General features: G+C 49.4%; 1 protein-coding gene across 1 annotated transcript in view; it reads left to right on the top strand.

The window, feature by feature from the left end:
- Esyt3 (extended synaptotagmin 3) overlaps positions 1-26,522 on the top strand; it is a 48,175-nt gene that overhangs the window by 5,126 nt on the left and 16,527 nt on the right. Inside the window, exons 2-8 of the mRNA XM_006975143.4 lie at positions 14,489-14,530; positions 16,880-17,014; positions 19,321-19,397; positions 21,121-21,187; positions 21,770-21,859; positions 22,748-22,803; positions 24,570-24,690. Of these exons, the coding sequence (XP_006975205.2) occupies positions 14,489-14,530; positions 16,880-17,014; positions 19,321-19,397; positions 21,121-21,187; positions 21,770-21,859; positions 22,748-22,803; positions 24,570-24,690 (588 nt within the window). The remainder of the gene's footprint in view (positions 1-14,488; positions 14,531-16,879; positions 17,015-19,320; positions 19,398-21,120; positions 21,188-21,769; positions 21,860-22,747; positions 22,804-24,569; positions 24,691-26,522) is intronic.

Here is a 26,522-nt window from a genome sequence, read left to right as displayed (position 1 = left end):
AGCCCCTGCCCTCCCCTGTTGCAGGCCCCTCCCCACTGGACTGAGAGGAACGGAAGCTGATTGCTAACTTCCTCAGGCTCCTGATGCAGCACCCCAGAAGCAAGCAGAGGTGGCACGTCTGTGGGAATGTCCCTGGTAACTCTAGGAAGTATGAGCTTCCTCATGAAGCATTGTGAGGGTTGCAGTGTGAGGGCCACAATCCAGCTGTACTGGTGAACAGGGTTTGAGCACCCACGCCTACCTTTCCGGGGTAGTTTTATCACTGAGACAAACACCTTAGGAAACAGTTTTTGGAGGAAGGTTTTATTTTGTCTCATTAACTCAGTGGTTCTGGATCCATGAAATTCAGGCTAAAGGTTAGGCAGTATATCTTGGCAGTGGGAGCCTGTGGCATAGGCTACTCACCCTGAGAGGAAGGGGTGGGACAATACACATCCTTCAAAGCATGCCTCCAGTGATCTCCTTCCTCCATCCAGGCCCCGCCTCCTAACGCTTCCATTCATCTCCCAGTAATGTCACCTATGAATCTACCAGGGATTAATCCATTCCTGAAGTCAGAGCCCCTATGATCCGGTCACTTCCTCAAAGCCCCGCCTCTGAACCCTGCTGCCCTGGAGACTAAGGCCGCCAGCACGTGGGCCTATTCAGGGACACTTCAAATCCAAACGGTAGTAGATTCATCTTCACCTCCTCCCTGCACACACAGTGCCTCCTCCCTGCTGAGCCCCAGGGATTTCTAATCTCTGGGAACCTAGAACTTCAGTACAGAGCTGCTCACAGGTACCAGAGGTACTAAATTTTTTCTCCTCCTCCTCCTCCTCCTCAGTAAATATTGAGGCAGGATTAAAGATATGCCTGGTTGCCCGCCCCCCAAACTCCCATGGGACCTGCTATAGGGACAAAGCAACGTTTTTTGACACACCCTGTACTCCAACTGAGGACATGAGCTTTGGCCCTCTAGTCTCACAGAGACCCAGGGTCTAGGTCTCACACACTCTATCTCTGCACCAAGACAGGGCCACTCCTGCCCAAGAAGCCTATGTGACATCTGTCCTTGAAACCCAGGAACTTCTCTGGACCATTTCAGAATCCCATAATCCCCCACCCACCCCTTTGCACATGTTTATTTTTAATTAAAAAAAATCCCCTTCAAAGTTTTTTTTCTTCAGATTTTTAAGGTTAGAATACGTTGTGTCCTTTTATTATATGTGTCATTCTACTTTGTCCTCGTCATTTGCCTGCCCTCTGCCCTCCCGTGGGGCCCCTGCTCCCCTCTCACTGGTTCCCTTACTTCCGGCACCCTGCTCCCATGTCATGTGTGTTCTGTTATCCCCTTTTCCTCCACTCCATTAAGATCTCTTCCCCCGCCATGATCCCCCTTCTGGTTTCATGACCACACATACCAGTACATACATTTACATATACCCTATGTGTAATTTTAAATCTAAACTACACATGTAAAAGAAGCTGTGGTATTTGTCCAAGTCTGGCTTACTTCACTTAACATAATGTTTTCCATATTTTTCTGTAAATGTCTTGAATTTATCTTTATGGCTGCAGATACACATATGTACCATGCTTTCTTTATCTGTCCTTCTGGCAAATTCTATTTCCCGGCCATTGTGAACACTGCAACAATAAACATAGATGGGCAAATATTACTGTGGTCTGCCTACTTCTGGTGTAGACCCAGGAGAGGTCACAGCTGCCACTCATGGTAGTTTTAGTTTTAGTTTTTCCTAAGAAAGCTTCCCACTGATTTACATAGTAGCTGCACAAGTTTACCCTCCCACAGGCGGTGGATACGTTTCCTCTTTCCCCACATCCTCGTGTGCCAGCGTTTGTCACTTGTCTTGATGACAGTCATTCTGAGTAGCATGCAGTGGAATCTGGAAGTAATTTTAATCTGTCTTTCCCAATGGCTAAGGATGTTGCACACTTTTTCAAGTAGTCACTCACTATTTGTTTTTCTTTTGTGTTTACTGCTTAATATTTTAATACTGGTTATAAACTAGTTCAAAAATCTGGCTTTCTTAGCTATGAAAGCAAATGTATGTGGAAGGTACAAAAGATATACTTAGAAAACACACGGGTCCTCCACTCGGAGATATAGGACTCTACTTGTGTACCCTAATGTGCATGGATGGTATGTGAAAGCTAAAAGCAATTGTACCTTTCCTTATTTTTAAATATTCTTTTAAAAGAAGATTTATTTTTATTTGATGTGTGTGTTTGCTTGTATGTATATATGTGTATCATGTGCATGCCTAATGCCCTTGGAGATCAGTATGGTGTGACAGGTCCCCTGGAACTAGAGTTACAGTGGTCGTGAGTCACCACGTGGTGCCAAGGGTCAAACTTGGGTTCTCTACAAGAGCAGTCGGTACTCTCAGCTGCTGAGCCGTTCTCTCCAGCACCATCATTTTTTATAGTCTTAGCCTATCACAAACACTGTCTAAGAACACCGTTAGTAACTATGCCTTCCACGATGTGACTATACCGTAAGTTCCTTAACCATTTCTTTAACATCGATGGTGAGTTTTCACCCCCCCCCCCCCCCCCCCCCCCCGCCCCATATGGCCAGCTAAGGTTCCTAGGACTGCCTGGAGTTTCTCCCTGTGACCTACGGTCTGAGTCTCCCACAGCTTACCCGCAGGCCCAGCTCATTGAATTACCCTCAGGTCCGGCTTCTGGGGCTCAGGCTCCCTCAGTGTGCTCCCACCTCCTCGCTCCCACACTGATTTGCACCTTCCAGAGTGTGTCTGACTTTCCTCCAGACTGAATCTCTTTTAAGGCAAGGCTGCTGCTGCTCTTCTGTTCCCTCAGCTCCTGGCTCAGGGCTTCTCTTCCCCGTCCAGTTTCTCCCTTGTCCCTCCCCAACTCCACACCCCTCTTGAATTCATAACCTCGTTGTCTTACACACACACACACACACAGAGACATACACCCTAATGGGTCCAATTAGTGTTGCCTTTATTTGCATGTGTTTAAGGCTGATCCCTTAGGATTGGGGTCTCATTCTTGAGGGAAAAAAAAGAAGAAAGAAAAGAAAAGAAAAAAGAACAAAACAAAACTTGTTCTCCCTCCCTCGGCAGCCACTGGCTGCCTCTAGCTCTCTGTCTAGGGTTGGGCCTTTTCTTGTATCCACGTTGGCTCTTTGCAGGTCTTGTGCAGGCAGCCATATTACTGACAGGCATGGGAGCAACATCCCTGTCCTGTCCAGAAGAAACTGTCGTGGAGCAGCCCTTGTCCTCTGGCTCTTGCAATCTTCCTGCCCCCTTTTTACAATGTTCCCTGAGCCTTAGGTCATGGTATAGATGTCCCATTTGGCACCCATGGCCACTTATTCTCTACATAAGATCCATCTGGCTATGGATCTCGCTTGTTTTCTCTGTCTGCTGCAAAAAGAAAGTTCTTTGATGAGATGTGAGAGCCATGAAATCTAGTTGGTGCTGCCTGTATACACGATTGTAGGACCAGTCACTGGAGCAGTGATTCTCAACCCTCCTAATGCTGAGACCCTTAATACAGGGTCATGCTGTGCTGACCCCAACCATAAAATTATTTCATTGCTACTTCATAACTGTAATTTTGCTACTGTTATGAATCATAATGTAAATGTCTGTATTTTCTAATGGTCTTAGGTGACCCCCATGAAAGGGTCATTCAATGCCCCCAGAGGGATCACGACCCACAGGTTGAGAACTACTGCACTAGAGCATGCCAATACCCCTGAAGCAAACTAACTCTGCCTGCTGCAGCAGCTTTCAACTTCCAATGGCTCCTCAGCTAGGGGTAGGATTCCTGACCCCCTTCCCCATCCATGCCAGCTTGGACCAGCTTGATCTTGTGCAGGTCTTGTTCAGGCCACCGCAGGGGCTGTGTGCTTTGAGGGCAGTGTTCCTGTCACGTTCAAGAGACACCGTGTGCAGCAGCTCTCGCTGCTGGACTCCTACAATCCCTTTGCCCTTCTTCTGCGGTGTCCCCAAACCCTGGGGATAAGAGGGGATGATGTGGATGACCATTTAAGGTTGAGCACTCCAGCAACACTCACTCTCTGCACTTGGACAGTTGTGGGTCTCTGTATTAACTGCTCCCCACTGCAAGAAATTCCTCTGATGAGGGCTGAGAATTTTACTGAGCTATGGGTATAAAGATAAGTACACAGAAGGCAGTTTGATACTGTGTCCATTTAAAACTTAAGGACATTTTAAAAGGACTTTCATCCACTTCATTGTTGCCTCATCAGCCTCAGTGACTATTATTTTTCGGCCTTTATTAGTCTAATGAGCAAGAAAATAATATTTTTTAACCTCTAGGTATTATCAAACCTGTCTAGAGCATAGACCTTCCTAGCAACTTACACTATCACTGAGGTCTCCTAGGAAAGCGGCTCTGGGGCTGGGGGATGGCTCAGTAGGTCAAGTGCTTGCCATGTAAGCATAAGAACCTGAGCTCAGAGCCTCAGTACCCACGTAAAAACTGAGATTGGCAGCAGATATGGCTGTCACCCCTGTGCTGGGGTGGAGCAGGTAGACCCCTGGAGCTTGCTGGGGAGTCAAATGGTGAACCTCAGATTGAGGGAGAAGCCTTGTCTCAAAAAATGAAGTGGGGGCTGGAGAGATGGCTCAGTGGTTAAGAGTGCTTACTGCTCTTGCAGAGGAGCTGGGTTCGGTGACCAGCACCCACAGGGCAGCTCCCAACCGTCTGCCACTCTAGTTCCAGGGGACTCAAGGCCTCTTCTGAGCTCCACGGGTGCCAGCATGCACACTATGCACATTTATGCATTCAGGCACATACACATACACATAAATTAAATAAATACTAAAAAATCCACAAGTTTAAAGAGGTGGGGAAGACACCCAGTGTTAACCTACACATGCACATGCACACACACATAACATGTACACATTGCGTATGAGAAAACCTGCTTTGTGGACAGCTCTGAGCCCTAATCCTTAGCAAGCTGCTGGGCATCTCTCTGGTCATTGATGGCCACTATTGGAGTTCCAGCTGATCAATCTTTCTGTTGTTGGGCCTAGCTGGTTTAGACCAGTTTGCTAGCTGGGTGTGTTATTAAGATCCTGTGGATTACAGGATAGTGCCAGACAGGTTGGCAGGGCAATTATTTCTCTGAAAGCATGTTTAGCAGGGTAATTTAAAGCAGAAAGGGGCAATTTAAAAGTAGTTGTCAGCCAGGTGTGTCGCACACCTGTAATCTCAGGACTCAAGGGGGGTGGGGCAGGAGGGCAGAGAGTTTGAGTCCAGCCTGGACTTACTTAGTGAGCTCTGTCTCAAAACAAAAAGTTAAAATGGAAGTAGTTTTCATGGCTAAATATTTGCCTCCTAACAAAAAGGGGGAGACTGTGCTGCCTCGTGAGAAAAATTAGTAAAAGAGGATTGCTTTCCTAGGAAAGCCACTGGATCAGCCCCTGGGGTGTGGCCTCTGGTCCCAGACGGGGCAGCCTGAGGGCCAGCCTTTGCAGGACATCTCTGTACAGTACCCAAAATGTGCGGGTCTCGTCTCATCTGAGCATGAGATGGGGGTAGCAGCAGCATCAGTTTGAGCCATTACGTGTGTGTGTGTGTGTGTGTGTGTGTGTGTACAGGAAAGTCCTTTAAGTGATGTCACCTCCAGTGCCCTGCCTCCTCCTGAGAGGGTGCAGTGGCCCAAAGCTCCTGTAGTGTGTCTGGTGGGATCTAACTGTTACTCCGGGCTCTGTGTCCTCACTGCTTTGGAACCTCATTGTTCCTAAAGGTAGATTTCAGACATCTCTACCTAACGATGGACACAGTGTCTTAGGTGGGCTCTGTCTGCTTGGGGATTTGACTTGAACCTCAGCTTGCTGACTTAGTTTCTCTCTTTAAGCTCCTGTTTCCTCTAGTCCCTGGCCAAACTGTCATTGGTAAAAATACCAGCCTGTGGTCAGGCATAGGCTGCCAGGCTTGATCACATGACATGAACTTGATTCCCAGGACCCATATGGTTCAAGGAGAGAACTGACTCCCTCAAATTGTTCTCTGACCTTCTGACTTCCGAATGCACCCCAGGAATGGTCCTAGTAGCTGGGCCATGTACCAGGCCTATTCTAGGGACACATTCTTGCCTGAGGCGCATCAATGGGGATAATGCACACATTTCTCTGGGGATGAAGCAGGCCAGCACCCTGGCCCACTTAGAAGTAGGTTCACTTCCATATCCTTGGATCGGGTACAGGATGGAGCAGGAATGAACAGGCTCAACCCTGTGAGAACCCAGAGCTGAAGATCAGGGCCAGAGCCTGCTCCTCTAAGCTCTTGGCCACACTTTCCATTAGTTCTTTCTGGTGGGGTATCCCACCTTTCATGTGGAGGGGCAGCCCCAGAGCCAAGCAAAATCACAGCATTAATGTTCCAGGGTTTACCTTCCAGCTCTTCCCGGAAGAACCTTTGTAAACGAACTGAGGCCCAGAGAAGCTCTTAGTGACAGCAGTATCACCCAGGAGAGCTGGAGACCCAGGCAGTGACTAGGGAGCCATGGCCAGAGGCAGCAGAGGAGCTTCCTCCTTCTGGGGTCCAAGGAGACTCCCCCACAACCGCAGTCAGGAGAGCTGCGCCTCCTCATTCTTTCCTGCCTTCCACCAAGATCAGAGCCATGGCAGGGGAACTCTTGGTAAAGGTGCCGTGGTCTGCCTTCCGGAATCAGAATTCCTGAGGGCTCAGCAGAGACCCCCAGCTTAAGGAGCTTCCCAGGAAATTTCCAGTTTTGATTTTATATAAATGTCTGAGAACATTTCCGGAATGATCCAGGAGACTCAGCTTCCTGGAGCCTTGGAGAAGTTGGGTGACTTTAGGACTCTGTCCCGCGTTGAGCTGACATCGTCCTTTGCTGCTGCTCTCTGCTCCTCAGAAAGAAAAGAAAAAATGGAGGCTCCCACTGGGTCCCTTTGCCGGGCCTCACTGTGTGGCACCTCCATTGGGCAGGGTTTCCTACGGCCCTTGTGGCTGTGGGCTAGCCTGTCAGTGACTGTGTGTGTGTCTGGGGCACAGATCTCTCAGCCAATGGGCAGAGCCAGGAGCGCAACCACCAACTGTGTCTCCTCCTCTAAGAGAACTGGGTGCTCTCCCCTCTCTATCCGCTCTCCCCTTGTCAGTCAGTGGTGTTCCTCAAAGTGCAGCAGCCAGGATATTCAGCTGGATCCTGGGTGGGACAGACGGGGACACACAGTCCAGGGACAGGCTTTCATGACTTCTGGTACCAGTTGCCACTTCTGGGGTACTTCCTCCACGTCATAAAGGGTCCTGAGCACCCTGTAGGCACTATCCCATTTAGTCTGTCTAGGAATCACGAAAAGGGGCAGCATTGAACCCATTCTGCAGATGAGAAAGTGGGGGCATAGTGAAGGAGAATTTCAGTTTTCATTGTTAGAGACTGAACTTAGGGATGTTACATAACTATAAAAGAAAGACAATGCATATTATCATCCCTCTGTGGTTTTAGGACTGTCTCATGCTGAGATGCCATCTTCCTCTGCTGTTTTCTGTTCCTCAGTAAGAAAAGACAAAACAGAGGCTCGGATTGGGTCTCTTTGCCAGACCACGCTATGTGGCTTTTACACATACACGTACACACACACACACACACACACACACACACACACACACACACACAGAGAGAGAGAGAGAGAGAGAGAGAGAGAGAGAGAATCAGGTAAGAATAAAAACTAAAATATCATCTCTCCAGACCTTATCCTGGTGCTTCAGCAAGCTCAGGGGAGATACACATGAAACCCTTGCTGTGAAAAGGCCCAGGGGTGAGGGATGTTTTCCTGTGGGTTCTGCTGCCCCTAAACATGTCAAGAGAGTGCCCAATGGCTCCTGAGCCTGGGCTGTGGCTCCCTGCTGTTTCCATGGTGACCGAAGTGCTCAGGCTGCTGGTGCTCCACTTCCTGGCTAGCCTTCCTTGGTCAGCTCTGCCGGCACCTTGGCAAAAGCTGCCTGGGAAAGCCAGCTTTCCAATGGCTGATCCCAACTGGGTTCAAAAGCTCGTTCATCTCAGGAACCCAGGCCTTCCCCAGATTCTGGATCGGCGCTGCTGACCAGGTTTAGAGCTAGGTCCCGTCTTTAGTCTGAAGGCTTCCTGGTAGGGGAGAGCAGTCACAAAGAAATGGAACCAACTTGGACATCTAGCCTACCGACAGGTGATGGATATGGAAAAAGTGGCGTATGTACACAATGGGGTTTTACTCAGGTCTTAGGGAAAATGGAATTATTAGAATTGCAGGGACATGGGTGGGACTGGAAGCTGTTAAGCGAGGTGACCTGGTCTCAGGAAGACAAAAAGCACGTGCTGTCTCAGAGTGGATCCTGACAATCAATGTTTGTATTTATGCAAATGAAGGTTTGTGAGAGCAGGTGTAGACTGTGACAGGAGTCCATGAGCGGGAGCGGGAGGGTTAAGAAAGGGGAGGGGACATAAAAGGCACACGTGATGTAAGTGAAGGTGACTCGGGGTGAGCAAGCACAAGGGAGGGAAGGTTGTGGAGGAAGAGAAAGAAACAGCAAGGACAATTACAAATATCATCGGAAACCTGTTTTTTAGAGGCTTTTTAAAATTACATTTCTATTTATTTACTTATTTGTGTGCTCCCTCCCCCTCCCCCCACCTCCATGTGTGAACTTGTTGTGGAGGTCAGAAGATAACTTGGGAGAATCAGTTCTCTCCTTCTACCATGAGTTTCAGGTTGAATTCGGATCATCAGGCTTAGTGGCAGGTGTCTTTACCCACTGAGCCATCCTGCCAGCTCCAAAGTTTATTTTACATAAGCTAATGAAAGAAAAACTTGAGGGGAAAAAAAAAGGTTGAGGGCTGGAGAGAGTACCACAGTTATGAGAAGTTACTGTTTATGCACGGCCCCTGAGCTCAGTTCCCAGCATCCATGTCCGGTGGCCCACAGCTACCTGTAACCCCAACTCTCTGCTGCCTCCTCAGACGCGACATCCGTGTACACATATTCCACCTGCACACATACATCTACACAATTCGAAATCTTTCTTTTTAAATGTTGAGAATAGTATAGGAAAAATAGAGAGCCGAGCAATTTGGCAACTAAAGCAGACTTGAAGAGCAGCTGTCGTGTTAGCCAAAGTGGAGTTTAATGCAAGTCTGAAGGCAAGGAGCTGACACACGCTCATAAAGGGCGATAATTAGATGTCGTCATGGACACAGTGATTGCACAATACAGAGCTGAAATCGAAGTCGGCAGCTGGCGTGAGGAAGTAGATGGACCAGCAGTGGGGTTGGAAATCCTAGTCTACCCCTCTGTGACAAGAGCCAGCCAAGCCAAAAGTAAACACCAGGCAAAACATTTTAGCAAGACATCATTCATAACAGTCACCCATGGAACAGTCAAAGAAATTAATCATGTTCCAGCCTACAGAGGAATTACCAATAGGTTCCGTCTTTGTTCATACCACAAAGAAATGATAGAAAACAGTGATAGGGAACTATAGAAATCTCAAATCTATATATTTATTTTGTATTAGATTAATTCATTTTATTTTACATGTGTTTTTTTTCATATGTACATTATGTGCGTCATCTGTGTGCTTGGTACCCAGGGAGGTCAGAAGAGAGCATCAGATCCCCTGGGGGGAGTTAGGGATGGTTGTAAGCCACTGTGTGGGTGCTGGGAACTGAACCCACAATCTAGCTGAATCAATGAGCTCCAGGTTCAGTGAGAGACCCTGTCTTGAGATTGAGGAAGATGTCAGATGTTAGCCTCTGGCTTCTGCATGTATGTGCACACATATACCTTCTCTGGGACTTTCTTTCTCTCTCTTCTCTCTCTCTCTCTCTCTCTCTCTCTCTCTCTCTCTCTCTCTCTCTCTCTCTCTCTCTCTCATACACACACACACACAGAAAAAGAGAAAAAAATTTTTAGGCATCACTTTGAATCCCATGAATATAAGGCACAAGTAAAACATAACACCAAAAGGAGTTTATCCCAAGAGTTAGATTTTTTTCTTTAATTTTTTAAATTTAATTATTTCTCCTTAAAAATTATAATTATAAAAATATTATAATAGTATAATTACATCCTTGTCCCTTTCCTCTTCCAACTCCAAACCCTCCCATGTACCTCTCCTGCCTTGCTTTCTTTCCAATTTACAGCCTCTTTTTCTTTAATTGTTGTTGTTGTTTTTGTGTGTGTGTCTGTCTGTGTGTGTGTGTGTAGAGATACACGTATATATATATATTTCTAAACACATAAATACAACCTCTTAGTCTGTATAATGTTTCTTGTATGTATATGTTTTCAGGGATAATCAGTTGACTGGATAATCAGTGGATGTGATCTTCTCTGGGGAAGACTATCTCCCCAGCTCCCAGCATTCCTTAGTTGCCTGTGGTTCTTTGGTAGGGTGGAGACATCATGGGCTTTCCTCTGTCCAATTTAGCATGTCTATGAGTTGTCCTTGTTCAGCTTGTGTTTAGATAATCATGTTGGTGAGACTTGATGGGTGTAGCTTTTGACATTCCAGGAGAGACAATCCCTAGGCAAACTCCCTGATCCTCTGGTTCTTACAGTCTCTCCCCTTCCTCTTCTGCAATGACCGCTGACTAAGTGCAGGAGTTGTTTTATAGATGTATCCACTGGGACTGGGCTCCACAACTCTACATTTTGAGTGCTTGTGATTTCCCGTGATGGTCTCCATCTGCTGCAAAGAGAAGTTTCCTTGATGAAGGGTGAAGACTACACGTATCTGTGGGTATAAGGACAGATATTTAGAATGTAGTTAGGGATTATGCTGGTTTAGTCTAGTCTAGTCTAGTCTAGTTCAGTTTAGCTAAGTTGCAGGTTCTTCTCTAAGATCCATGACTTCACAGCTCCAGGTAGTTGATTGTGTTTCCAGTATCAGGCGTGGTTCCCCACTTGTTGGGTGAGAGCTGGCTGTTTTAAAAGCACTGTCACTTAAACTGACTACAATCATGGAATAACCGTGAAAAGTCATGATCATCTGAGTGGACATAAGAAGGTATTGAATATCATCCTAAATGCTCTTGCAGAATGGAAGTGCATAGATTGGAGAGCTTCCCCAACTCTGACACGTGCTGACCTGAGATCAACAGTAAAATGTGTTTTATAAAAAAGACCCCAGGAGCTTCCCCTGAAGGCCAAAGCCAAGGCAAAGATGCTCCATTTCTCCACCGATGCTTATCAACACAGGCCCTGGCTGATTAGGCAAAGTACAGGGAATATACAAAGACAAGGACAGCGAGGAAGAAAAATAAAGAATGCTACTGGAGACGGTAAATATATGTCAGTGACCCAGGAGAAAGTCCAATGTGGTGTATATCTGTATGCCTGGCCTGGGAGGGTGGACACAGGACACAGGAGGGTCAGGAATTGACAGCCAGCCTTAGCCATGTAGCAAGTTTGGGGCTTCATGAGGCCCTGGAGAGAGAGAGAGAGAGAGAGAGAGAGAGAGAGAGAGAGAGAGAGAGAGAGAGAGAGAACACAAATAACCTAGGAAAATAACCTAGGAATATCAAGGAACAATTAGAATTATTCGAAATTGTCAGCAAAGTCTCTCAGAAACACTTTTTAAACTGCAAAACCCACACAGTTAGCTGATAAAGTATATAGAATTTTATAGAAAAGGTTTATGATCCTAAACAGGAACGTGATAAACGGTGGTGTGAACTTCTTGTGGCACAGTGTCACTGTCCCTGTGGAGAGCAAGGATCCGAAGTGGTTTGATGTAGACACCCCCGAAGCCCTGTGGCAAAAGTTTGGTCTCCATCGGGGTGTGGTTGGAAGGTGATGAAGCCTGTAAAGTGAGGAGGCTTAGTGGAAGCGAGCTAGTACAGCACGTTACCGGTGTACTGGGACTCGTGAGGCGGATGTCTCAGGTGTTTTTATCACAGTCATGCAGCGCTGACTAACAATGCATTACCAATATCTACATAAGTCCGGAAGATAAAAGCAACCGGGGATCATCACTTTGCCGCAGGTCATTTTGAAAAGACATAGTAACTGAAAGTGTGAACAGGCAAAAAAGCGAATGGGACTGAAGCTTGACTAGAAACACACTCCAGGGTGCATAGAAAGGGTGTGTGTGTGTGTGCGTGTGCGTGCGTGCGTGTGAGTGTGTGTGTGTGTGGTTGCTGTATGGTCGTGGAAGATTGCCTTAGGGGAAGCAGGACAGAGAAACATAGAATGATATCCTTATCTTACCCTATTAAAAAAATTTCCAAGGAGAGTTAAAGATCTAGATCTCTGTAAGCCACAGATAAAAACAGGATAGCCTTGAGAATTTGGCATGGGTAGAGACTTCTTCAGAAAGACGGGGAAAGAGGTTGGCTGGCTTTCCCACATCAGAGCTTGCTAGTGTTAGACTTCTGTCTTTTGTTCACTGGGCACAGAGTATCGGCTCCTGTGTGTCGGCTCTCCAGGGTCGATTCAGGCTGAGGAGGCTTCTAGGAGCATGTGCCAAACTGGACACCATGGTGGTCTTTTTTTCTTAGACTGAATTGCTGTCCTTGGTGGGGGTTCAAACCGTTGGTGGAGAAGCCTCTTGGTAGAGAGCCTCAAAGGCAGGTTTGGTAAGCTGAGAGAGACCATGGCAACTTCATTTTGCTGCTCCTACTCTTTCAGGATGGGTGTGGGTCACCTTAACACAAAGCGTGGGCTGTGCATTGATATCTCACAGCCAGCCCTGACTGCTCCAGAATCACCCCAGGAACTTGTTAAAAATAAGTCAGAGGGCCCCGCCCCAACACACTCTGATTCAGGAGGTGCCAGCCTTAGGAATCGACATCTGACCAGCTCCCACGGGTGGCCAGCGTTGGACCTGCCAAACTGGATCGGCCTCCAGGGTCCAGAGGCAGAACAGCTCAGCTCCCAAGGATGGAGACCCACCTGGGCCGGGAATGTGGAAGGATCCACACCCAGAGTGTGCCAGAGCAGGAAGTATGGTAGCTTGGGATGGAGAGGGAATGGTCCAGCAAAGAAGTTGTGCCAGTAAGGACCCGACTGAAGCTGAACTCTCCTGGTCCCTTCCTCCTGTCTCAGTCCTGACCCCATGCCCAGGTGGTCTGTTCTCACCTGTTTCCTTCATCAGCCTGAGCCTGGAGAGCAAGAAGCTTACCTTCATGCTTGCATGCATTCATTCAGTGTTCTTCCATGTCATTCCATTCCATGTTTATTAGACATTCCTATGCTAGGGGCAGGCTGCAGCAGGGAGCCATACATTTCCAGGCTGCTAAGGAGAGAAGAGGAGACCAATGGGCTGTCATACAGTGCACTGAGTTCTACACTGGAGAACCATCAGACACCCAAGAGGGACATCTGTCCTCTACCTTGGGAACCCAGAAGTGAGAAACAACAAGAGAACAGGGGTGGGTGAGGGGGGCTGTTTGACACCCCAGGAACTGGCATGTGCAGGACCGTTGTGGGAAGGTGGGTGGTTGGACTGAGAGGTGCAGGGGATACCATGAGGGTTGAGGCAAATCATATGGACGTTAGCCTGCAGCCTGGAACCCTCTAGTCCCACTGCCCCCTCGGCTCACCAGGAATGGCCCTCTAACCCTGCTAGCCCTTGGCTCACCAGGAATGGCCCTCTATCCCTGCTGGCCCTTGGCTCACCAGGAATGGCCCTCTATCCCCACTGGCCCCTTGGCTCACCAGAAGCAGGAAGAATGGCTGGGACCTAGAGGAATATAGGCGGCTGTGTGACAAGACCTGAGGGTCCTCTTTCCTGGAGAGAGGGAGGCTTGGGTGGGACTCCTGAGAGTAAGGACAGGAGAGAGGACAGGGATTTCATGACAGCCATCCCCCAGTGGCCATCGAAAATGGCACCCTGTTAAAAGTGGCTGTCACTGAGTGGCGGCATTTCCAGATAAAATTCTGAATTTCTCTTTACTTAGCTAAGTTCTTCATCTGCTGTTGTGTAGCTTTGCGCCTCTCCTGGAACTCACTTGGTAGCCCAGGCTGGCCTCGAACTCACAGAGATCCACCTGGCTCTGCCTCCCAAGTGCTGGGATTAAAGGCGTGCGCCACCACCGCCCGGCTATGTTTTTTTTTTTTTTTTTTTTTTTATAACATAAAGTGTATCACTTGCCTCCTTGAAATGAATAAATGAAATTTGTACGGTGCAAACCTGCTTACTAACCCCGGGGAGTTGGGGATGCCCAGTGCATGTGCAAAGCAGCAGCCTCCAGAGCTCCACATAGCTGGACTGGAGACCAAGGGAAGAGAAGCAGCCGCGGGCTGGGGGTGGGGTTGTCTTCCTCCTAGAAGGCGCTGTGGAGCTGGCTTCTCCTGTGAAATCAAAGCAGGACCAGGTGTGCAGTGGATGCTGAGGGCACCCTGGTGACCTACCCAGAAGCCAGGGGTGGGGACTCACCGAGCCACCTTCCAGGCAGCAGGACCAAGCTTGCCAAGCCTCTTGCTGGGGGCACGTGGCTCCTGCCTTAATTCCCTCTGGGGTTTCTCTTTTCTAGATACACTTCCCAGATGTGGAGCGTGTGGAGTGGGCCAATAAGGTAAGGCCGTGGGTGGGCGGGAAGAGCTGGGTTCATTGAGGCCCTGGGCGTCCTCATCTGCAGCCCGTTTGCTACTCAGCATGGGAGTCCCCGAGCAACCCCGACAGGAGTGTTGTGCAGACCCAAACTTCAGCCTGGACTTCCCTTGCCAGGGATGGGCAGAGATGCCCCTCCACTGCCGAGCATGAGTGACACATTCCTGCCTTGGTTCATTCACAGAGGAGTTTTCTTAAAGGTTTTTTTCCTTTAAATAAGCTTTAAATTAATATCTGGACTGAGGAGAAAAGTTTTTTTTTAAGTACAGAGAAAATTTATAGAGAAAAGAACAACCCTATTTCCTTCTTCTCAAGATTATTTTATAAGGAAAGGAAGACACTAATTAGACAGCATCTGGATTCCATGTGGCTCCCAGTGCAGCTACAAAACCACTGCTGTGCAACCTCGGGCAATTTGCCCAACATCTCTGAGCCAGTTTCCTTATCTGTAAAATGGGAGTGATTATGATTTCTGCCCAAGCCCATGGTGAGTATGGGTTCAATGATGTCACTGTTGTGACTAGAGGAAGATCATCTAAGGGAATCCCCCTTGTGCTGGCTAGCTGCTCCGTGTCCTGCCTTCTGACCCTTCTGCATCAGGAACCCTGACTTTCCAGATGAGAAGCCTGGGTCCCACCCTCCTGGCCTGATCTGTGAGGGGTCCCCTGCAGCCCGCACCCGTAGGCTCCTGACTCAGACTTAAGCCTGGGAGGAGACTCGGTCCACAGCAGAACGCACTTAGGTCAGGTGTTGGCATTCCTGACAGCTGTTGATCCACGGTTGATATTTTCACATTCCTGCAAATGTCATTACCAAGTGCATCAAAGACTGCCCCGGCCTCCAGGTAGAATTTAGAGGAAACAGCACACTGCTTGAAGAGTGACCCGAGTTCTGGGGTGAAGAGCTGGGTACCAGGCCTTGGGGACACACTCCACAGAGCCCTTCCTGTGTGCGCCAGCCAGGCCCTGATTACTGCAGAGGCTGAACCTTCACTGAGTGCCGCATGGCCATGGAGGCAGTTGTTAGGGTGAGGACGGAGGCAGCTGTGGAGGTGAACTGCACATGAGGGTGATGCCACAAGCATCGGAGAACACAGGAAGATGGTGTGGGAGAGACCTCTGAGAAAGGATGAGCCCTGGGTCCCATCACCTTCAGGCTCTGCCATGATTATGGGGAGGAGCAGAGTGGGGGGGGCACCTTTAAGCCCACGGCCCCCGCTTCTGCTGTCACTTGCCCCTGCCGCCCAACGTCTTCACTTCACCCCTGCTGCAATGGGAAGTGGACGTTACTGGTAAAAAGGAAACTCTAATAGTCCAGAGGTCAGTTAAAAACATTGTGCCTTGCCAGTGAGGTAGCCTGCCCATCCCCATAATACACATGGTAGGTAGGGGAGAACAGACTCCTGCAATTGTCCTCTCACCTCCACATGAGCGTTATAGTGCAAGCACGCATGCATGCTTACAAATACATATCACACACGATATAAAAAAATAAAAATATTGTGCCAGTATCATTTTGGCAAAATTTGATCGTTGCATAGTCGTGTCTGCACAACATCATTTTTTGCCAATAATGAACCAAAATACTACAGTGGTCCCATGGATTGTAACTGGAGCTGAACATTTCCAGTTGAGAGTTTCAGCCACGTCTTCTCTAGGCTTGGTTCTGTTTACAAACACCGCCTACTGTGTCATAGTTGCCTGCAATGTTCACCACAGTAACTCGCTGGGCAGGTTTGTAGCCTAGGAGCCACAGGCTGTACCAATCAACTGGGTGTGTAGTAGGCTAGACCATCTGGGTTTATGTAAGTACACTTGGTATTTGCATAAGGACTAGAGCATGGGCACATAAGGCCCTGGCATCATGAGGAACTTGGTCCCACACATGACTTTCAGACCAGCCCTATGACTCATCCTGGTGCAGAAATGGACCAAAGTCTGCCTCTTCTGGCTTGTAGAAATTATACCCACAGGAAACAATTTATCAATCTCTTCTCTCGTCATTTTTTCTTAAAATGTTAGCATCTGTTACTGTATATAAGGTGCAATGCAGAGCAAGGGTGTATTTAGGGCTTTGTATTACTGACTTAAACGGAAGTGTGTTTCCATGTTAGGCTGTGAAATATGCCTAAACCTCTGCCTGGTGGTGGGATCTGCTGCTGTCCTGAGTGTTTGCAGAATGGATTGATGGGTAGGTGGGAGGCTGGAGAGCAGGCAACGGGAAGAATGTGAACTCCACCCATGGGACCAGGTGCAGAGGATCTGCAGTCTGGGCCCCAGACCTGACCTCCACGGGCCTCTGGCCCTATGTGCAGATCATCACGCAGATCTGGCCCTACCTGAGCATGATCATGGAGAACAAGATCCGGGAGAAGCTAGAGCCCAAGATCCGAGAGAAGAGTGTCCACCTCAGGACCTTCACCTTCACCAAGCTCTACTTTGGACAGAAGGTTGGTGCTGCCTCAGTGAGGTCGGCCTGGAGTTGCTGGGCAGTCTTCTCTCTGTCCTCTCTTCCTGGTTCCTCCCACCCAGGACAGTCACTTGATTCTGAGGACCCCACTGGGCCTCAGAGACCTTTAGCCCCTGCCTGGGTTTCCCAGCTTGTCCGCCCCAGTGCACAGCTCTTGCCTCCTGTCCTCCTACCCAGCTTTCCAGGGTCCAAGGAAACCAGGGCCAGAGAGCAGAAAGAAGCTGAGGGAAATAGTTCCTCTTTTTCTAGAAATTTTAGAAACATGCATGGAGGGAGCCAGATGGATAGAAAGATGAACAAGTTGTAACTGCTAACCCCAAGTGTCACCTGTGATCTCTGCCTAGGGGTTTTTGACAGTGCCACACACAATGGCAGTTCAGGGTATTAGGAGCTCACGCTTGTTCTATGGAGACCATAGGCATCCTGAAAGACGTCTATTTGAATTGCCTTTGAAGAACTTGGCAGGCAGAGCAGAGGGATTTCACACTGTTGAGCTTAGAGCAGAGCCTACGCCACCAGGCCACTCCTTGGGCACTGACCCCAGGAGGTTGACCAGATGTCCTAGCCCTGCAGGTGCCTGGCCTTACTCCCCATCCTGTCCTTTCAAGGCCTTCTGTTCTTGGCCTTGCCCCTCTGCTCTCTGTTCCTCATCCTCCCATTTCCCCTCCCTCCACTGACTGACTGACTGTGGAGTTCTCCCAGGACCTTCACAGGCTCAGGCATGCCCTCTTCTGTCACATATGCCAATGTCTTTAGCATTCTCTATGCCACAGCGCCCTTGGGTCAGTGACCTACCCTGTCTAAGCTCCAGTTTCCTACCATGTAAAAGGAAGGGACCCATTTCTAAGGGCTGCTGTGAGGCATGAACAACAGACCAGACCTCAGGTGGCCTCTACAGCTGTGTGAACAATGTCCCACATATGGAAGCCATGTTCTGGTCTAGTGCCCTTGTCCAACTGTGAGCCTGAACCAGGTCTATCCTGCCTGGCATATAGTGGGTGCCCTAATACCTGTCCCTGAAGATGAGGTATTGGTGTAGCTGAACATTCATAGGTGCCAGGCAATCCTCTACTCCCAGCAGTCCCTGAGCATAGCACCCCTCCCCCAAACCACACTTTCAGTGAGCCAGGGCAGAGCCCGGCTGTGTGTGCCCTTTCCAACTTTTACAATTCTAGAAACTCCAATAATAATAATAATAATGATAATAATAATAATAATAATAATAATGTAAAATTAAAAGTTGCCTAACACATGGAAGATCTTGGGTTCAATTCCAGGTACCACAAAAAGTCTAAAATACCAAATGAACATTAATTAGATGTGAGAAAACAAATCAGAGGTGCAGAAAAAAACATTGTTTTTAATGAACTCCATATTCTGAGAATCTATTCAAAGGATGGTACATTTTCAGAGTTTTTGTATATGTGTGTGTGCACCACACACGTGCCAAAGGAACTGGAGTTACATGTGGTTGTGAGCCACTGTATAGGTTCTGAAAACCAAACCCTGGTCTTCTCTAAGAGCAGCAAGTTCTCTTAACCACTGAGCCATCTTTCCAGCCCCAATAATACATTTTAAAATGCCGCTTTCTGTGGAGTAAATAGAAAATTTAATGGAATCCTCCTTGTGGAATTGTTTGAATTTTTTCCAATGACTTATTGTGAAAATTTTCAAACTTATAAAATGTTTAATGAATTATTCAATGAGCATCACAGATCTGTTGTATAAATTGTACAGATGTTGATATCTTGCTGTGTTTGATTTATTATATATCCATGCATCTGTCTCTATATCCATCTTTCTCTAAAATGCACTCCAAACTACATAGCAGATGTCAGTGAACTTTTCATCTCAGCATTTTGACATGCATATTACTAATTCAGGTGCAAATGAAATTTAGTTTTTACTCTTGATTAGTCCTAACCAGAGTACCCGAGAAAACAGTGAGCAGAGGGGAGATGAAACAGAAGGGATGGGATCCCTGAGTCAGTGACCCTGCCGTCACCATGTGGGGCCAGCTCCTCCTCATCTGCCACACTCCCCTTAAACTCTCTTTAGGAGACCTTGCTACTCCCCACCCCTCCCCCCACAGGAGTGGCTGTTCCCTGTTTGACTCCTCCCATTCCGCTATCGTGGGGCTAGGCTGTGGGCATCTGAGGCCAAGCTAGGTCCCATTGCCCCATGTCTTCTCCAGGCTAAGGCCCCATAGAGTAGATACTGGTAAATAGCCATGACGGGAAGGGAAAGCGAGAAGGGGACCCACGGCCCTTCTGTCCTCTTCCGCAGTGCCCCAAGGTGAACGGCGTCAAGGCACACACGGACAAATGCAACCGGAGGAAAGTGACCCTGGACCTGCAGATCTGGTGAGTCCTGGTGTCTTGGGGGACAGGCAGGGCACCTCTAGACAGCAGCTTGAAGAGGGAGTGGCTTGTGTACGTACTGATTTGGGGTACAAAAGCCTTCCTAGGCCACGGCACCTCTGTGCTGAGACCCAGGTCTTTGTGAAAAGGTGGGGTACAGAAAAGTGGATGGGGGATGACTGGCCCCAAGTAGCCAGCCCTGGCTCTCTCTTCAGCCTGAGCCTGGCATCTTGCAAGCCACAGCTGGGCCACTTGCAGGGTCAGCGCAGCCTCTGCAGAGGAGGTGGCTAGAGGGAGCCGGGGTGACGCCAGGAGGCAGGCACTTGTGGCGAGGCCAGGGAGCTTTGAGCACAGAGCTGAGAGGCCGTCTGGAGAGCTGGCCTCTGGCACGTCAGGAAAACGAGAGGGAGAGCTCTGAGTGGCCGTTCCCTGGGCTGCGCACTGCACTGGGCGTGGGCGTGCCTTTCCCGTGAGGCTCCTGACGGGCCAGGAAGGGAGATTTAAGCAGTAAGTCTCTCCAGAGGTGCTGGGGCGCTGGCAGTGAGTTAGAGGACAGGACTAGCCCCTGTGGTTGTCATTCCTTCCCAGAGCCTCACATTCCTTGGCCAGAAACGATGGTTCTCGTCTCCATTGTGTTGGGTTGGTGGCGGACCACAAAGTGCCCCTGGCCCCAGACACTCTGTCACAAGACCCTCACATGAATAGTTCGGCCTCTCAGGTGGTGCTTGGCACCCCGGCCACACTGTTCTGCCTCTACGTGCTGACCAAGGAGTTCTGTGGTCTGTGACAATAGGCTCATATGCCTATATGTGCAGGTGTGTGACAATCATCTCCCCTTAGCTTCCTTCAGACTTGTGGCAGTCTCTTGACCTTTCCCTCAAAGGCACCCATTCTGGGCTCCTTAGTGCCCATCACCTGCCAGGGGCTGGTCCTGTCTCCAAGGCTTTACCACCTACCCCACCTCTAGCAACAACTAGGGGCGATGGCAGGATGAAGCTGGGGGCGCTGTGCATGTGTGCGCTTGGTCAGGAATCCAGAAGTAGTAGAGGAACAGTATGTTTACCAGAAGTCCAGCCTTTTCTGCTGTGGATATTGCTCTATATATAAATAAAACACTGATGGCCAGTGACCAGGCAGGAAGTAGGTTGCCAGGCAGGAAGTAGGTGGGAAAAGGAGAGAGGAGAATTCTGGGAAGCGGAAGGCTGAGGAGAGACACTGCAGCCACCGCCAGGACAAGCAGCATGTAGAGACTCTGGTAAGCCACCAGCCACGTGGCAAGGTATAGATTTATAAAAATGGGTTAATTTAAGATAAAAGAACAGTTAGCAAGAAGCCTACCATGGCCATACAGTTTATAAGTGATATAAGCGTCTGAGTGATTATTTTATATGTGGATTGTGGGACTGCAGGGCTTGGGGAACCTGGAGAGAAGCCCTCCAGCAACACTTTTCATCCCTGGGTGCCCTGGGGCTAAGTTGTACCACAGAACACTGCTTTCCTAGACAGAAGTAGGGATATGCCTAAGAGGATATCCAGCTGCAGGAGTCTGGGAGGGACCAAGAAAACCTGAGGCTATGGGAAAAGTGACATGCTGAGTGATAACCGAGACTTGATGGCCAGCAACGAGGGCTGAGGCTGTGCATCACTGGGCAAGTTTCCTGCCTGCTCTGAGCAGTAGAACCAACCGCCCGCTCCCGTTCCTCTTCCTTCACCCTCCCTGTTTTAGCTACATTGGGGACTGTGAGATCAGCGTGGAGCTTCAGAAGATCCGAGCAGGTGTGAACGGCATCCAGGTGAGTGAGGATGCCATGACTGCTACTCCAGTCCCCGCAGTGGGCTCAGGGAAGTGGAATCAGCTCACACCGGAACCTGCAGTGAAGGACACAATGGTACCAGACATGGGCTGGTGACATGGGACCAGCTGTGAGGTCACATAGCAAGTGGTGCTGGGCTTCACTAACCCACTGGGCCTTGGGCTCTAGAGCTACCCGTATGTCCAGTCTCCAAAGGTTTTGTCTGCCTGGGAAGGTGAGGGGGAACCATAGCTGAGACCCAGGCAGGCCTGAGAGGTGGAAATACCCCTCTGTAGAAGCTGTGTGCAGACTTGGAAGGCACTTCTGGGTCCCAGCCACCCCAGCTGCCCACACACCACAGTGCAGTTAGTTCCTGGCCTTTGGTGGCCAGCAGTGAGGTCATAGCTGTGTTCGGGCCACTGGACATGGACTGTGGTCCCTTCAGTGATAGCAAGTGACCTAGGCAGGTAGTCCTGATGGTGAGGGAAGGTAGCATGAGTGATAATGAAGCCCCCAAAGGACTGAGCTGAGTGGCAGGCATGAAAAGATGTTCGGTCCTTCACAGCTCTCTGTGCTTACCAGTTGCAGGGCACCCTGCGTATCATCCTGGAGCCCCTGCTGGTGGACAAGCCCTTTGTGGGAGCTGTGACCATATTCTTCCTTCAAAAGCCGGTGAGTCCAAAACCTGGGGATGGCCTGGTGCTCTCCATAAGCAGACACTGGACCTTACATACTGGGATTTACCCTGAGAATGGACATTGCTTCAACCCACCACAGCTGGACTCCTATGGCCCAAACCTAATTTGGTCCTTAAGGCAACCCAAGGAGTTAGACTGAGCTCTGCCCATGATGAGGAAACTGAGCTGAAAGAGGGTCACAAGGCCTCAGAAATGGAGCTGAGACAAACCTGGGCTCTTGAGGCGAGGCCAGCCTGGCCAGGTGGCACAGCCCCCTTCTAGGGTGGGCCTGGCATGAAGCAGCAGGCCTGAGCAGCCGAAACTAAGGGCTGGATTCTTGTTCTAGTTTCATCCTGCTGTTGTGTTCAAACACTGACCAGAAGAACTTAGAGGAGGAATGGGTTTATTTTAGCATACAGGTAACAGTCTGTCAATGAGGGGAGTCGGGGCAGGAATTCAAGCAGAGATCTACAGCAGAAACCATGGAGGATGGTTGCTAGCTCACTTAGTCTCATGCTTATCTAGCTTTCTTATACAGCAGGGCCAAGGGAATAGTGTCACCCACAGTGGGCTGGACCCTCTTATATCAATTAACAATCAAGATACCCCCTACAATGAGTATGGTCGGGGAAATCCCTCAATTGAGGCTTCTCAGGTAGCTCTAAGCTGTGTCAAGTTGACAAAGCTACCCAGGACACTCTGCCATGCCCCAGGGCAGGTTTGGCAGGCTGAGAGACATCCTCTCTACCTCAACCCTGCAGCAGGGGCACCCCAGCATACAGGGTCTCCCTTTGGGTGGTATGAGGAGTCTGGAAAAGGTGTCAGCCCTGGGTTCCCAGCTCCTTGAGCCAAGCAGCCTCCCTCTGCCCTCTGCCCTCTGCAGCACCTGCAGATCAACTGGACAGGCTTGACCAACCTGCTGGACATGCCAGGTATCAAGTAAGTGCCTGGGTGCGTAGAGGAGGGTGGGGGCATTCCCTGGAGTCCTAATAGTGCTGTGAGCTGCACAGAGGCTACATCCCCTCCCCCCTGCATAAGAAGCTGGAAAGGGGGCAAGTACCAGGGTGTGTGTGTGTGTGTGTGTGTGTGTGTGTGTGTGTGTGTGTGTGTGTTCATGAGTGGTTGGAGAAAGCTAACCTGTGGACAGGTGTATACACTCCTGTTGAGAGCTTTGCTCAGTGCTAGACTGAGGAGCTGGCCTTCTTTGTCTTGAGGTTCCCAGAGCACACGCACATATGTGTGGTAGAATCATACTGTGTGTGGAACACAGGTGAGTGTCTTCACTCTTCACCCTTCCCCACTCCAGTGTAGTGAGAAGCCCAGGGGGCCCCTGTGACCATGGCTGACATGCACAGAGATGGGAAGGGGCATTTTCTCCAGCAGAGGCCAGCGAGAAAGGGCAGGACTAGGGGAGATCCCAGCTCCCCAGGCCAGGTGCAGGCAGCCCTCAGATACCAGGCATCCCTCAAGGAGCAGAGGAGGGTGCCAGTGTCATTGGATTTTCCTTCCCAGGAGGCAGGGTCAGCTGGACTGGTCAGGAAGGCTATCGGCTCTCTCTCCAGGCCTCAAGGAGGGCCACACATATGCTCACTGGGGATGTCCCCTCTGACACATGCATACAATGAAGTCTATCCATCATCCGCTTCCTCCTCTAACTCTCCCCGGCCCCCCAACACTCCATGTCCTCTTTTTATTTGTGTTTTAAATAACCTATGAAGTCCAATTAATGCTGACTATATGTGCATGATTGTGGATCCATCTACTGAAACATGGAAAAATCTACCAGTGGCCACACCCTCAAGAATGGGTCTCCCTCTACCAGCAGCTGTCCATTGCCAGTAGATGCTCAGTTATTGGTGAGGCCTGGAGAGCTCCTCCCCTTTAGGCTCACATTTTGGCTGCTTTGATCTTGTGTATGTCCTGTGCAGGTAACCACAGCTACTCTGAGTTCATGAGCATGATCACCATGTCCCGTCCAGGGGTCGGCATTTAACTTGCCCCATCCTCTGGCTCTTACAGTCTTTCCCCCTCCTCCTCCATGATGGTCCCTGAACTTTGGCAAGGGGGTTGATAAAGATGTCCCATTGAAGCAGTCATGCACTGTTATTCAAAGAAGACTTTCTGCACACCTACTGTGTGCTAGTCCTGTTCTGTGTACTGTCCTCTTGTGGGGGAAAGTGAGTCAAGGAATAGAGAATGTCGCCAGGGTCAAGGAAGAGAAAGGCTTCAGTGGCCAGCTGTTAGGTCTTGTTTCCTGTGGCCTCAGCGCTGTTCTCAGTACTGTACCCATCACTCTCTTCACATCGCCTGCAGGTACAGCCGTTAGCAGCCCTGTGTCAGGACGCTGAGGTCAAGGGATGGGGACACCCATCTGAGGCAGGGAATCAGGGAGTATGAATGGGAATCTTGACCTAGGCTCTGGGATCTGTACTTAAAGTGCTCTGTGTTGCCTGGGAACAAAGCAGGGCCTTTTTTTGGGGGGAGGGGGGAGTTCAAGCAGGATGCTGTTCCTTGAGTCACTATGTCTACGTCTTGGAATGTATATCTGCTTTGTGCCAAGCAGCTGGTCAGGAAGAGATCAGCGTTGCCTCTGGTGGAGCCTTCTGCCAAGCTGGACTCAGTGCCAGCACTGAGGGTGGGTACAAGGGCAGGTGGCATGGGGAAGCAATGTCACCTTCCATAGCCAGCCGTGCCCGATGTTTCAGTGAGGTATCAGACAGCCTGCTGGAAGACCTCATCGCTGCCCACCTGGTGCTGCCCAACCGTGTGACTGTGCCTGTGAAGAAGGGGCTGGATGTAACCAACCTGCGCTTCCCTCTGCCCTGTGTGAGTACTGGGGGCTGGCTCCAGAGCATCGGGCCACTGAGGAGGGATGCTGGCCAGGGCTGGGTTCTGTACAGTGCTCATTGGTGGCAATCCTCATGCTCTCTTTTGAGGCCATGGCAACCCATTTCACAGGGTGCCACAGAGGCTGGGAAGGGTGGGAAGGGGCAGCACCCATGTAGTTTTACTATGTCCCTGTCCCCGGTGTAGCTTACAGTTGGAACTGTGGGTAAGCACTCCATGACACCTGAGGTCCCCCTTCCTCTCTCAGGAAGGCTCCCTTGACTCTGTTCAGTGTGGAAAGGACCTTGGGATCTACAGAGAAGGAAGGTTCTTGGTTGAACCAGGATGGGAATTCTTTGGGTTCTGAGCCCATTTTCCCCAGCTTCCTGGGGTCCATCCACGAAGCCCCTGGAGATTGCCCTGTGGCTGCCCTACAAAAAGTAGCACTAAGGGGCTGTAGTTAGGGGGTTCTAGAAGAGGAAAACATCTCCATTTTACCTTCTGCCAGGTGAAAAGCCTCAGACCTTCTGCTCATGCTCAGCCAGACACATACTGTAGTGCACAAAGTTCGGGGACATGGGGTGGCTGGGGAGGCAGCATGGACGCCCCGTCTTCCCATGGCAGCTCACTGGCTTTCATCCACACTGCATATGCAGCAGCCCCGTAACAATGTAAACACCGTCTCACTCATGTAAGAATTCCTAAAAACATGTCATTCCCAAAACGTGAATATTCCACTAGGCATGGCCTGACAATTTGCCACATTTAGAATTCTTTGGGGATAGCTTCTGTGTGTTTCTGGTAACTGGTCATGAATATGTACATCTATTTCATTCTGTTCTCTATCTTCAAGTTTTACTTTTCAATTTTCTACAATTATGGAATGTAGCTGTGTGTTTCTAGAGGCCAATACCAAAACTGTGTCTTAAGGAGCCTCACGACCTCTTCTTCCTTTCCCCCAACCCCTGACCCCCCCCCCCCCCCACCTAAGTAATGGTTTTCTTTCCATTGTATTTGAGCGTTAGTAAATGTGGACACACACACACATAGTCATGTGTGTACATCTTTGTTTATATTCATAGTCCCCATTTACTTTTCTTTTTAGATTTTGGTTAGTTCTCTGAGGATTTCATATAGTGTATTTTGGAGAGGGGGGATGGACACCAAAGCCATGAAGGCCCACTCCCAGCTAAGGAGCTCCTGGCAATCGATAGTTACTAGGAGGAGAATTAACCTACCAGGGGCTGTAACCTGCCTTTCTGTCTCCCTGGAGTTTTGTCTGGTTTGAGCGTGCTCAGGTCTTGGACATGCTGTCACATTACTGTGGGTTCATATGTGCAGCTCCCCGTGATGTCTGGAAAATGCTGTTTCTTTGTGGTCATCCATCACCTCTGACTCTTACAATCTTTCCACTTCCTCTTCCACAATGATCCCTGAGCTGGGTTGTGGTATAGACGTCCCATTTAGGGCTGAGCATTCTAGACTCTCATTTTCTGCACCTTGGTGAGTTGTGGGTCTCTGTGTTAAGTAATCACCATCTACTGCAAAAAGAAGCTTCTCTGATGAGGGCCGAGAGATGCTCTAATATATGAGTATAACAAGTCATTGGGAGTAGGTTTAATACTATACTCATTTAGCAGAATCGTCCCCTGGAGCCATGGCCTGTCTAACTATAGAGTCTTGAAACCAATCATGGTCCCAGGTATGGATTTCATCTTGTGGAGTGGCCTTTAAGTTCAGTCAGAAAGTGGGTGGTTTACACCTATGATATTTGTGACACTGTTGGCACCAGTGGCCATGTATTGCCAGGCCAGTCCTTACTGTAGCTTTCA

This window comes from Peromyscus maniculatus, chromosome 7 (assembly GCF_049852395.1).
Source record: "Peromyscus maniculatus bairdii isolate BWxNUB_F1_BW_parent chromosome 7, HU_Pman_BW_mat_3.1, whole genome shotgun sequence".
Taxonomy (NCBI): domain Eukaryota; kingdom Metazoa; phylum Chordata; class Mammalia; order Rodentia; family Cricetidae; genus Peromyscus; species Peromyscus maniculatus.
The sequence above is the reverse complement of the archived record's forward strand: the minus strand, read 5'-3'. Positions and strand labels throughout refer to the sequence as shown.